The sequence below is a fragment of the Lemur catta genome, chromosome 4 (assembly GCF_020740605.2).
Source record: "Lemur catta isolate mLemCat1 chromosome 4, mLemCat1.pri, whole genome shotgun sequence".
Taxonomy (NCBI): domain Eukaryota; kingdom Metazoa; phylum Chordata; class Mammalia; order Primates; family Lemuridae; genus Lemur; species Lemur catta.
The window spans coordinates 22,722,397-22,735,537 of record NC_059131.1 but is presented as its reverse complement, the minus strand read 5'-3'; the positions used below and the strand labels follow the sequence as shown (position 1 = coordinate 22,735,537).

Genomic DNA, 13,141 nt, shown 5'->3' with positions numbered 1-13,141 from the left:
GACCCGCAGCCACTCCCAAAAAGGCTTGAGCAAGTGGATTCGCTGTGGCTGGGTTAGTTTGGTTTTATACATTTTGGGGAGAGAGGAATTACAGGTAAAGTCATAAATCAATACACAGAAGGCATACATTGATTTGGCCCAAAAAGGTGGGACAGCTCAAAGCGGGGGCTTACAAGTCATAGGTGGATTGGGGATTTTTTAGTTGACAATTGGCTGAAAGAGTTAGGCTTTGTCAGAAAGACTAGGAATTAGCGGACAGGAACGCTTAAGTTAAGATAAGGGTCTCCTATCATTTATGTGATGCGATACTGGAACCAGGTTGGGAAGTAAAACACGTCATAAAAACCTGTTTACTGAGATTTTATCATTTGTAGGCGTGGCTCACCAGACCCCCTTAGAAAGGAATTTTTTGGGCACAGAGAAAGATCAGAGTTCAGTCCTCAGGTATACATGAGTCACCAGGGCCGTCGTAACAACGCCCGCACGTGGGGTGGCTTACACAGCAGACATGTGCTGTCTCACGGTTCTGGAGGTCAGACGTCTGAAATCAGGTGTCCCCAGGGCTGGTTCCGGCTGAGGGCTGTGAGGAAGGATCTGTTCCAGGCCTCTCTCCTTGGCCTGGAGGTGGCCGTCTCCTCCCTGTGTCTCTTCCCATCGTCTTTGTGTGTCTGTCTCTGTGTCCAAATTTCCCCTTTTTATAAGGGCAGCAGTCCTATTGGACTAGTGCCCACATTGCTGACCTCAGTTTAACTTGATGACCTCTGTAAAGACCCTCTCTCCAAATAAGGCCACATTCTGGGTACTGGGAGCTTGGAAGGGGGCACAATTCAACCTGTAACACAGAGGGAAAAGGGGAAAGGAGAGAGCCGGTTTCAGGAGCAGGATGTGCTGCTGATGGCCTCAGCCCTTCCTCCCTGCCCGGTCAGTGGCCACCACCCCTGCCCCTCAGCAACAGAGCTGCCAAGAGAGCCCCCCTGGGCAGGGCCTGTGGAAGAGGCCAGCGGAGGCTCCCAGGCAGGTTGTCAGAGCAGCTGGAGTCCTGAGCGAGCCCCATGGGAGGTGTGCTGATGAGTGAATGTGCCTGTCTAAGAGGTCAGGCAATTTACAATCAAAGGGAAAAACGCTGGAGCTTGTTCTTGTTTTAGGTAACTGGAAAATGTATTGGCCCTTCTGAGCGGGAACGAAATGGGAAGAAAATGGCCTTGAGTTCTAAACTCCTGGGGCAGAAGAGTTTGAGAGTGACCTCCCCGCTATAACTAGTTCCTCTCTTTTTCTTCCAAATGCACAGGACTCCGATCATAGCTGGAGGACTCTTCGTGATCAACAAAGCCTGGTTCAATTACCTGGGGAAATATGATATGGACATGGACATCTGGGGTGGGGAGAACTTCGGTGAGTCCCTGTCCTATTCGTCCTGACCTATACCCCTCTGTACACTCTGGGGGCTGGGGAAGGGATCTCTGAGTCCTTGGATCCCACACCAAGCTGTCGGGGAGTCACATGTGCCTGGGATGAAGGCCTAAGACATGGTGAGTTACTCCTAATGGTTGTTGGAGGGTGGTGGTAACGGGAAATGCTCTGCCGGGCCACATGGATGCTGAGGACCAGGGAAACACACCTGGGCAGACTGCTGGGGGAAATGAGATGCAGCAGCCAGGAGGACCACAGAGGAATGCCAAGTCCAAGGGGCCAGATGCAGGTTAAACTAGGAGCACTGCACCTGTCAATTTGGAGTTGGAAGGAGACTGGAGAGACAGAGAATGAGGAACAGGAACAGCAGTGACATCCGTGAACACCCACTGATGTCCTTTGGCTGCCATGAGTAGGGCACTCAGCACTGGGGAATGAGGAGGATCTAGGTCAATTGCTACAGGAACTCTGGGGGTATCTTTCAGTGGGAGAGGGGGCCAAAGCCTTGCAGATGGCCAGGTCTGGCCATAGTGGTATAGGCTGAGGTTTGCAACTACAAGAGAAACAGCACAGTCAGAAAGACCCATGCTGTCTAGCTAGTGACCTCATTTCCCTTGTGTATTACAAGTGTAACTTCAGGGTAATAATCATCCTTCTCTGGGTTGCTGTGAAAATCAGTTGAGGTCAGTGTCAGAATCCTGGCACCCTACAGGCATAGTAAATATTAGTTTCCTCCCAGCAGGTGAGACCTAAGAGATCACTAGAATAGAAGCTGCACAAGGGCATGGATTTTAGTCCGTTTTGTTCCTGGCTATCCACAGTGCTTAGTATAGGACCTGCCACGTGTTGGGGCCCTTCCCCTCTCTGAGCACTGGGGCACGTGTTTGGCCTGGGCTCCCCAAACAGTGGTGCAAGCCAAGAGAATGATCCATGGGTCGTCCTGGCATTTAGCAGTAATCCCGTGCACTGTCCGCTGTCATTGTTTTCTCCTGTTTCTGCCTCCAGAGAGTTTTATGGCTTTCTTTCTCAGTCACTAAGAGTTATTTCCTAGAAATTTATGGCTTCTGGCCTGACCCACAGCATCTGTTCTCCCAAACTGGGCAGTGTAGAGAAATGCATCAGAAAAGCTGGTGTCCTGCCATACAGGGGCCAGACCAGAAGCTCAGCAAACAAGCCAGACTAACCCCAACACCCCAACCAAACCAAGCCCCCTCCCAGGGACCCAGTCCAAGAAGGCCTTCTGGAACATGGTAGGGGGTTGTTGATGTGGTTTGAGGCCAGGTCTGCCTGCACCAACCCAGGAGAACTTGGAGCCAGGTAGACCCTCGGCGTTCTCAGTAGGGCAGAGATTTCGCTCTCACTGGGCAGAGCCAGATGTCATGTCCTGAGGACCCCAGTTCCTCTTAGTGATGTGTTCTAGCATTTCTTCCGACCATCAAATGCATCCTCTCTGCAGCACTTTTGGCAGACAGCAGCCCTCCAACCTCTGCTCAAATGCCACATGTAATATGTATTCACTGTTTCACAGTTTAGCACATTCTGTTGTAGAGAATTTTTTTGTTGGGCTGTTAGAAAATCTTCTAAATCAAAGCCTGGCTCCCCCCAGCTCCTGTCTGTCAGGTTTGTTCTGCCCTCTTGAACCGCACAAAGTGAGCATGATTCTTCCACGTGGCAATCCCATTTGGAGTCAGGCAGTGTGTTCTTTTCAACCAAGGCACAGTCTGGTCCATTTTGGTATCGGTACAATACCTTTCCTTATAGCAGTGTTAACACACATCTGCTCAAAGCAAGTAGCAATCTCATCTAGCAGGCTTCCAAGTCTTTTGGCATTAACAAGGGCCGCTTGGAATACAGAAGTTGGGAAGGGTGCTGGGAGGTGTGGGAGAGACATTTACAATCCATCACAAAATTCTTTAAACCACAAAAAAAAGCGCTGCCAACAGCTATCACAGGAAACACTTCATTTTCCCCACCCCAACATTCCATTATGTTATAGCCAGCTAACAGCATTTCGAAAGCCATTTCTGGGTGGAGATATGTATATATATATATATATATATATATATATATATATTAGCATTTTATATGCCAGAAAACGCAGTGCTTTTCCAATGGTGGCTATGTCACGCGGCAGCCTCGCATCTGTGGGTGAGGTGACAAGGCACATGGGTACCTGGAGGGGGATGTGAAAGAGGGCCCGTGTGAAGATTGGATGGAGTCTATGAGTGACTCTCCAGCTGCAAAGGAGAGACGGTGCTAAGCGGTGAGGGAAGCTGCCCGGCTCCAGGGTGTGGTAGGAGGAACCTCCTGCCCCTCAAGTCCTGAAGACCGACCCGCCACCCTCAGCATTGCTAGCACCCTTCTCTCCATTGCCACCGACACTGTCCTCAGTGGTCCTCCACCTCTACTCTATTGTGGAATCCTGCCAATGTGCTCTTTCTGAAATGCAAACCTCCCCACCCCTCCCAGGCCTGGCATCCACAGTGGCTCTCTCTTGTCCTACGGAGGAGGCCCCCACTCCTCATGGGTCCCTCCCGTGGCCTTGCCCCCTCTCTGACCTCATCAGTCTGTTCCCACCTCCAGCCTCCAGTCCAGAGGTCCTGAACAGAACCTTCCACACTAGCTAGAATGTGCCTGACTCTCTACAACGACCTAGCCTCCCATCTGCACCTGAGGCAGAAGCTGACTCCCTTGCACGGCACAGTCCTGGGCCACCTCCTCTAGAACTAGGACACCTGCCCTGCCCTCCCTCACGCTGCGCCCCCAGCGCCGGATCCCTCTCTGTCATTGCATTGAGCCCTCGTACGTATTTGTCTGTTTACTGGTCTGTGCCTGCTGCCCAGCCTCCTATCAAACCTGAAGCTCATCAAAGCCAAGGCCATTCATCCAACTTCTCATTCTTGAAGCCCACAACAGTAGAAGCTGCTCACTAAATGTGTGTTCAAAAAGCCAGAATCTGATTGGGAAGCGTGTTCAGGGTGGAAGGGCAACACGACACAATATGCGAGGCACCATTTAAAATAAGCCTCATTGCATATTGAATGGAGCCCATGATTAAGGGTTCCCTTTAAACATGAGACTAATAACAGCAGCAGGCAGGGACATCTTTCCTTCCCCAAAAGCAGAATTTCTGTGCATTCTAGACATGTTCGCATACGTGGTGTTAACTTTATTTCACAGCACAAAAATACACGAGGTTATTGGGGAAGGCTCCGGCCAGGGTGACCATGACCTGTGCAGTAGCTTGCAGCCCCTGCCCGCCTTGTCTTGGTCTTTATCTGTTGGAAGCAGCTGCGGTTGGATGGGCTGCAGCAGCCACGTGAAAGCCACACCTCACACACTCAACACCTTTACCCTGGGGCCACCGTTCCCACCAAGTGCTTCTAAGGTGAGCTGAACAGCTCTGATAACTGCATCAACAGTTCAGCATGAGAGCAGGTTTTAGGGAAATGTGGCTTTTAGAAGTTATTTTTCAGAAGTTGATTTGCATTAAAATTGGATGCTTAAACTGCAATTTACATTACACAGGGTATGTGTAATACATCTACTTCCTTTGAGCTGCATCTTACTTTTAGCTTTTGGTCTTTAGAGATAAAAGGAATCTGTTGCCTTGGTAGGAAGTGTGTGTGTGTGTGTGTGTGTGTGTTTATGGAGGTGGTCTAGGTGTGGGGTGCACATTTCCAAAAAGGAGGCCTTGGCACATGCAGGAAGGGAGGTATGGGATTCCTGAATTAGAATGCGGGATTTCCAAAGCAGTGGAGGCACAAAAGACTGCTGAGAAGAGACAGATGAGGTGGGCCCAGAGAGGAACCACCACCACTTGCCACCTCCAGAACTACGCCAGGCTTGGCTCCCCATGCGCGAGCACACGCACATGTGTTATATAAAGAACACGGGCAGATAGACTTAAGTTTGAATCTGGTAGTCGTCACTAGGCGTCCTTGGGAAGGTTCCTTCACCTCAACTGTTTCCAGTTCTCAAAAGTGGAGCCAATGACCCCCTGTGGGAGGAAGAATCCCCCCCAAAGATGTCCATACTCTAATCCCTGACACCTGTCAGGATGTTGCCTTACAGGGCAGAAGGCATTTTGCAGATGTGAGGAAGGTCACCGGTCAGTGACCTGAAGGCAGGAGATTACCCTGGCTTCTCAGGGTGGGCCCAGCCAGTCTAATTGCTTGAGCCCTTATAAGCAGAGAACTTTCTCAGGCTGGAGGCAGAAGAGAAGTAGTGGAAGGAGAAGCCAGAGGGATTTGAAGCATGAGAGGAACCGGCCAACCCCATTGCTGGAGGGGGCGACATGGGAGTAGCTGAGAAAAGCCCCAGGTCTACAGCTGCAAGGAAAAGGGAACCTCAGTCCTACAACCCCAAGAATTGAGTTCTGCACACAACCTGAGTGAGCTTGAAAGCAGATTGTTTTTCAGAACCTCCTGTCAAAATCCTGTTGACATCTTGATTTCAGCCTGTGAGACCCTAAGCAGAGGACCCAAGCAAACCCAGCCACTAAGTTTGCAGTCATTGGTTATGGCAGCAATGGAAAACTATCACGGTCCCTGTATCCCAGGGCTGTTGTGAAGATAAATTAGATGATGCAGGCACTTCCGCTCCACCAGGATGAGCTGCCTTCCCCTTGTAGCTACATGTGAGCAGCATTTGTTACAGGAGGGTTGTGTCTGACCTGCTGTAGTACTTTACTCCTGGCACTTTCTCCTTTGGCCTCACCTTTTTCATGCTCAGTGGCTCAAGATTAGGGAAATGGCCTCATCTGAGAAGAGCATCCATATCTGATGAAAAGGCATCTTTTTCCCCAGATGGAGAGTGAAGCCCATGTACCCACCACCCTGTTCCTTGTCCAGGTTCCATTGCTGAAGCCTCGTGGCCAGGTGAGATCCCTTGAGGCCATCCTTTCCTGCTGCTCCTGAATGTCTCCAAGTCTAATCGAGTCCCATCGACACTGGCTGTTTGGTTTTCATAGGGAACATGGAAAGATAAAGGACGTCACCTTGGCATTTGCAGTCATGTGGCCATTGGTGACCATGGTGTGCCTGTGGTTAATACCTGTCTAGAGTAGGGGGCCTGGGTGGAGCCTTGATTGTCTCAGATGTGGGTGAAGTGCAGATTCAAGGCTGTGTTTTGTGGGCCAGTAATATGTCTACTCAAGTCTATATGTTCAGTAAAGAATAATAACAGAGTTTGCTTCCTGGCCCAGTAGCCCTTGGGAATGTGAAGATGACCCAAAGGCAAGGTCCTGTCCACATAAATGTGTGCACTTATGAATGACAATAGCCAGGTGAGTGTCTGTCTCTCTCTGCCCACCGCCATCCTCTCCAATCCCTTTGTGCCCAATAGATTTAAACCTGGCCAAAGGTAGAATGGAGAATGTTACTGTGTATACAATATACATACATATACATTATATGAGGCTCCATTTAAAACAGAGCCCATGACATTCAGTGGTACCCACATGGGATGGCTCTCTTGGCCTTTGTTTAGAAACCGGGCTATACAATGAAATTAGAACCTTGGCCAATATGGGCAAACAGTGCCATGTGAACAGTGGTGGTTTGCATCCCGGGGAGAAAGCTGTTCCTTCTCCCCCAAATTCCTGTCTACTGTCCATGGGCTTGCCAGGTAAATGTTGGTCCTGGTGAAGGGTCAGCGCCCCGGGAGGGCTGGTAAGAACGACTGATGAGTTGATGAGGAGGTAGAATGAAAGAAGTGGGAATGGAGGCAGGGAGGGCAATTTGCTCTCAAATATTAACCTGACGTTTAAAGAACGTGAGACGATAACAATGCCCCCAATGAGGATGGAATAGTTACACATCTCCCACCTGGAATTGGGTCTGTGCGAGGCAACAGTATTGCCCGGAAGGGTATGCGGGTGCTGACTCAGCAAGAACCCCCTAGGAACTCCCTGCGCAAAACCTTGTTGCTCCCTCCTCTTTCACTTAAGAAATGATGACTCTGCAGGAGCTGCGGCCTTGGGGAGCAGAGGCCTAGCTGCACCTGGAGGGCCCCTGCCTCAGCCCACCTCGGTCTCGGCACTTCCGAGAGCACCTGCACAAGGCCCGCTTCCTGGGGCCTCAGGATTGCAAGGCTTTCCCAGAAACTGCGGCGCATATCTGTGGGCCACCAGGCCTGGCTCTCGGCCCTGAGAGGATGCACGTCATTGTCCTGAAGTCAGCGGTATAGATCAGGGAAGGGCAGCTATGTGTCCTGGGTGTTAAGCACTCCGCACTGGAGAACCTATAAGTCATTCCACTAATCTGAAAACTCCAAGCCACGTCCCTCGTCCGCCTCTTGACTCTGGCAGCCGCACAGCAAGCCGTGTCAGACCACGTGCCTCCAGGTGCGACAATCTGGACTCCAGAGCAGAGAAACTCTTAACTCATCTCAGCTGCAGGTTTCTCTGGGCAGCGGCAGCCAGCCTGAAGGACAAACTGAGACATTTTTCAGGATTGGACGAGTGAGTTGATAACGGGGGCATGTGACAGCTAGTTATATATTTTTCACTCTGTCTGTGAGTACCTTGAAGTCAGGATCCTTGGATCCACAGCTGTGTTGGCCAGTGGCGAGGTGGTGTCAGGGAAAGAGCATGAATTCTGGAGTTGGGGAGATTCCCAGCTGCTCGCTGTTGGTTGTCCTATCAGAGCTGCTTCTGCGTCACAACGTAAGAATATCGATAACCACTGAGCGGGGTTGTTAGGAGAACTACAGAGCTACTGCCAAAGGAGGAACCTAACAACGCCTGGCCCAGAAGGAAATGAAGGGGTCATTTTCCTCCCAGGGCTGATGTTTGCAGAATTGTGACACTCTGAAGTTTTGCACCAGGGTAACAGACACAGGAAAATGAAGAGGAGGAAGGTTGGGCTGGCTTTAGGGGAGGCAGAGAGGAGGCAGGGCCACAGTGGGCCGTGGGGAGGTGCTGAGGGGTAGGAGACGTCTTGGGTGGGGTGGTGTCCCGGGGACCACTGGTCAGGGGAAGTTGGGGCTGATGAGATGGAGGTGAGTCCTCGGTGCTCTCTGGGAGCCGATGAGGAAGCAGTGTCAGGAAGACACTTGAAGGCAGAGCTTTGGGGGGACATAGGAGAAGAATATGGGGAGACCAGAAGGAAGGTGGAGAAGGACCAGGCCGGGGGCTGGTGCTGTCCAGGGTGGGGCCCTGTGCACGACTGAGGCAGGGGAAAGCTTCAGAGAGAAGCAGAGTTCTGGGTGAAAGGAGCTCAGGGAGAGAAGTGGCGGGTGGAGGGTGGGGGTGGGGACGACGTGGGCCAGGCATAGGGTGGTGGGATTTGCTTTGCAAATGCACAGGGACATATGTCTCATCTGAATACATGAAAAGGAAGAGACAGTCACTGAAACAGGCGTGTCTTTAGGAGAGAGCTGGCACAGAACGTGTGGGTTATATCTAGTAAGCAAGGACTTCGTCTCTAGTGATGCGGGATTAGAGCGTTTTCCTTTTTGGGAACTGGAGCAGACCCTGTTTTGACTCCCTGGAGAGGAACCGATTGGAGTGTAGACATGTTCAGGAAGACGTCCTGAGACTCAGATTCACACGTGCTGACACACTCTGCCACCAACCCCTACGTCCCCCAGTGTGCTCAGTGCAAGACGGAGCGTGGGTGCCGGCCACGCACGTGCCAGGCCGGGGTGCACGCCATTCAAATGGTGCCCAGCCAAGTGCCAGCTCCATAGCGTGGAACTTCGTGGAGAGTCAACGTCTCAAACGTGATGTCCACAAATTTCAAGTGTCTCCTGCAGCGTGGCAGAAGTTAGAAGTGGGCACGGGTGGGTGCCGCACATCAGTGCCCGTGTTTTGGAGATACCAGCTTCCGAGGGCGTCTCAGGATCACTGCCGTTGAGCCTCCCTTCACACTCAGAGTTTACACAGGTATTCTCGAAATTCTATTTCATGCAATGCTGACAGCAGCCCTGCAGAGTGTGTTTATGATCTTTGACTTTTGAGGGAATCAGGCCTCCACAAGGTTAGGCAGTTTTCCCCGGGACACAGCTGGTAGTTACTGCAGCCTCAGGCCTGGTGACCCCACAGCTAAGCTCTCCCTGTCTCCTTCCCGCCACGTTCTCACCATCATTCAGTTGCAGTGGTGAGAAGTCCTTTCTTCTCCCTAGAGGCCGTGCTGCCCCCACGCTGAGGGAAACCCAGGCTTCCTGGGAATTAGCAGCAGCAGGCAGGTGTGGAGAAGGTGGGGGTAGGGATGGTGTGCAGGAAGTCTCACCTGTAGCCCCGTGGCCTTTCCAAGGAGACTTGGGGGTTGGGGGGAGCCAAGGTGGCTGGGGACAGGTGAGTGAGAGCCAATGAGGGTCAGGACGAAGAATTCCAGCCTAAGCATCTGCTTGGAGACCTGGAAGGAGGGGTGAGAGCGTGGGAGTGGAAGGGAGTGAGGAGCAGAGGAGAGAGAGGCTGGGAGGTGGGGCCCAGGGTGCTGAAGGGTGCAGGGCACATGTGACGGGAAGGCCCTGGGGTACCCGCATCCTCGATCCCTGCCCCTCAACACTCATCCTGCATCCACATGGCCCCCCGCAGGGGCAGCCACGCTGCGCATGGACCTTTCGTGAGCCAGCCTGCCTGCCTCATGCTTGGACTCGACTGTGGGAGCACAGGCCATGCAGGAATTCCTGCAGAGCAGAAGCTGCCTTTTCTACTAGTGCCATACGCAGCGGGGTGCAGTCAGCTAGGCGGTGCATTGTCTGTAGAGAATTTAAGAGCACTAATAATGCTGTCTAACAGCCTTTCTGCTTTTTAATGTTACCCCACACTGGCAATTCTAACCAGCAGTCCCTGTCCCCCTTGGGGGGCCACTGCTTCCTCCCAGGGGCGGAGCGAGCTTCCAGCCTGCTGTGTGTGGTCGCAGGGAGGAGCACACATCACAGCCGCCTCTGCTAACTCCAGCCACCCCTTCTCTGAGGTCCCATAGCAGCAGCCACCCAGGAAGAAATTGGTGTGTGTGTGAACCTTAGGGATACCCCCAATAACAGCTCTGAGGCTTCCAGCATTTTCTACAGTTGCTTTCAGCTCAGTTTCTGCTCTCAGACTTCCTCCTCCTGGGCTGCAATGCAGGTGGCTCTTACCCAGTGGTAGAATTGCAGTCTTGGTGCAATGAACTCTGGTGGACACCTTGTCCAGATGCCTTCTGGGGACTCAGTCTTCTCTGTTGCATCCTTGCCATGTAGTTTTCTAGCCTGTCCCAAGTCTTCTCTAGACAGTCATCTGGGCCTTGATTGTTAGGAAATTCTACTGTATTCTCAAATGAAATCGCTTTGTCCTCAGTCCTGATTCTAACCCTCTGGGGTCACAGGGAGTGTGGCTAATCCATCTTCCACCGTGAAACCTTCCACATGTTCAAAAGCAACTCTCTTGGTGCTCTCCAAGCCTCCTCCTTTCTGGGCTAAAGTCCCAGCAGAGCCCCCACCCCAGCTATGCCTGGTGCTGGATGTGTTCCAGGGGCTAACGTGCCTGGCACTGCTCCTGTCTTACCTTACATCCCCCTCCAAAGTGTCGTCTTGTTTACAGATGGGGAAACTGAGGTTGCCCAGCCAGTGGAGCTCACAGCCTGGCTGCAGAGTCTGTTCTTAGCCACTGTGCCCAGGCTGGGTGAAGGGGGCTCCCCAGCACCTGGGGCCTCCACGCTGGAGGGCCAGTGAGAGGAGGTGATAGGGGCGTGACTGTCTTGCAGAAATCTCCTTCCGAGTGTGGATGTGCGGGGGCAGCCTAGAGATCATCCCCTGCAGCCGGGTGGGGCATGTCTTCCGGAAGAAGCACCCGTATGTTTTCCCAGATGGAAACGCCAACACGTATATAAAGTAAGTGCCCAGGGGCTCGGCGAGTGTGGGCGGTGGCATATATGGCCGTGCTGAGGGTCGCTGCTGAGGGCCTGCAGCCACCCCTGGTGCTGTTAGGCTGCCTGAGTCCCCTGGTTGGATAGGGGCCACAGGTCATGCTCCCTGGACTCTGGCTGGCCAGGGGATGGCTTCAGAGGCTTCAAGTCGCTGGTCAGTGCCACCCTGAAGGGTGCGGGCTCCTGGTATTTGGGGTTGTGTGGGGTGGGGGAAGGGCAGCCCTCTTTACCCCTGAGTCCTGGATCTGCTGCCCCCACCTTCAGGCTGGGTCACTGGGGGAACCGGCAGGCACAGAGGGTACAGCTTAGCCTGCTCCCGGGCCTCACCAGTGCACGGAAACAGTCTGGGCTGGGGCAGGGCCTGAGACCCTGGTCCCTGTCCCCAGGTGTTCTTACCTCCTACCTGGGGGATGGTACATCCTTGCAGGGACCCCAAGGTGCCACTGCCTGTCCCCTGGTCCTGCCTTCATACGCCCTCCTCCTTTCCTTGATCCCTCCTCTTCCCATCTTTCTCTTCTCCCTTCGGAGTAATCCCGGCACATCCCTCTCCCCTCTTCCGTCTTTTCCTCCCGCTTCCTTCCCTCCCTGTCCTCTGCCTCTTGTCATCTGATACCTTCACTCCTCCACTGTCCCCTCTTCCTCTTTGTTCTGTCACTTGGTCCATTGGGAGAGGGGAGCTACGCACCCCTTTGGTGCCCCTCGTTAAGGTGTCACTGTCCCCTCCTGTGTTCTTCCCCCCTCGGGTCTCCGCACAGGTGAACGGATGTGTGTCATGACCTGACGGCCCTCCCAGGGGAGGCAGGGGGTGAGCAATGGGACCGTGAGCCACACCCTTAGTGAAAACGGGAGGGCGATGAGAGAATCAGCAGGCGGGGACAGCGGGGACAGAGGCAGGGCTGCCTCAGCTCTCGTGTTTAAAAGGAAAGATCAGCTGGGGCATCCGGTGCAGAGAAGCCGTGTGGCTGTGCAGGGCCGTGTGGCCGCCTGCAGGGGCCAGGCTGGGAACGAGGCGGGGCTTTGAGACTGGGCCCCAGCCCGTGGGCATCCTGCACCCCACTGGTGTGCCACTCTGATTGTAGAGAAATGAGGCACAGATGTCTGCTGAGCAGCTTCCACTCCACTGGCGGTTAGGCCGGTGGCAGGGCCAGCGAGTCTCTAACTGGCCCCGGTGCCTAAGGGCCGTGCTGCATGTGCACACGTCAGCTCAGGTCCCGGCGTGGAAGGGCCTCCCACGCTCCTGTGTCAGGTGCTTCTGCTCCAAAGCACAGTGTGCATCTGGAAGAGCACCCCCTTTTTAGTTGGACCCCCAAGGTACTTACTTGGGCCTTGGCAAGTGCCATGGCCGCCAAGACACTAGTCACCTGACTGGTTCCTGATGTCATTTCTCTCTGCTCTGGGGCTTTTCCTGGTAGCCCCACACCCCTGACTGCTAAATGACGACATCCTCAGTGTCTCTCCCTGTCTCCATTTCCATGACCTTTGGGGTCAGACTCATAGCAAATACCTGACTAAAGAACCTTAGCGTGCTGGCAGAATGTCTGGAAGAAGAAGCTTGATTCCTTAGTGCTTCACACCTGCACCAGGCTAGGTGCATGGCCCGGGAAGACCTATTTGTGCCAACTGTCCCCTTGGAGAGCTGGGACCTCAGCATTTCCCTGCAGTGGAGGGGAGAACCCAGGATCATCCGCCAGAGGATGGCCAGAGGTTGAGCATCCTTAATCCAAACTCTGAAATGCTCCAAAATCTGCAATGTTTTGAGCACCAACATGACACCACAAGTGTAAAATTCCACACCTGACCTCATGTGATGGGTTGCAGTCAAAATGCAGGTGCACAACACACAGTTTATTCAGCATCCCCAGGGAGAAATAAAATTA

At 53.1% G+C, this 13,141-nt stretch overlaps 1 protein-coding gene across 3 annotated transcripts in view; it reads left to right on the top strand.

The window, feature by feature from the left end:
* GALNT14 (polypeptide N-acetylgalactosaminyltransferase 14) overlaps positions 1–13,141 on the top strand; it is a 205,902-nt gene that overhangs the window by 176,659 nt on the left and 16,102 nt on the right. For all 3 annotated transcript variants that reach the window (XM_045549331.1, XM_045549332.1, XM_045549333.1), the window contains exons 9-10: positions 1,289–1,392; positions 11,103–11,229. In XM_045549331.1, the coding sequence (XP_045405287.1) occupies positions 1,289–1,392; positions 11,103–11,229 (231 nt within the window). The remainder of the gene's footprint in view (positions 1–1,288; positions 1,393–11,102; positions 11,230–13,141) is intronic.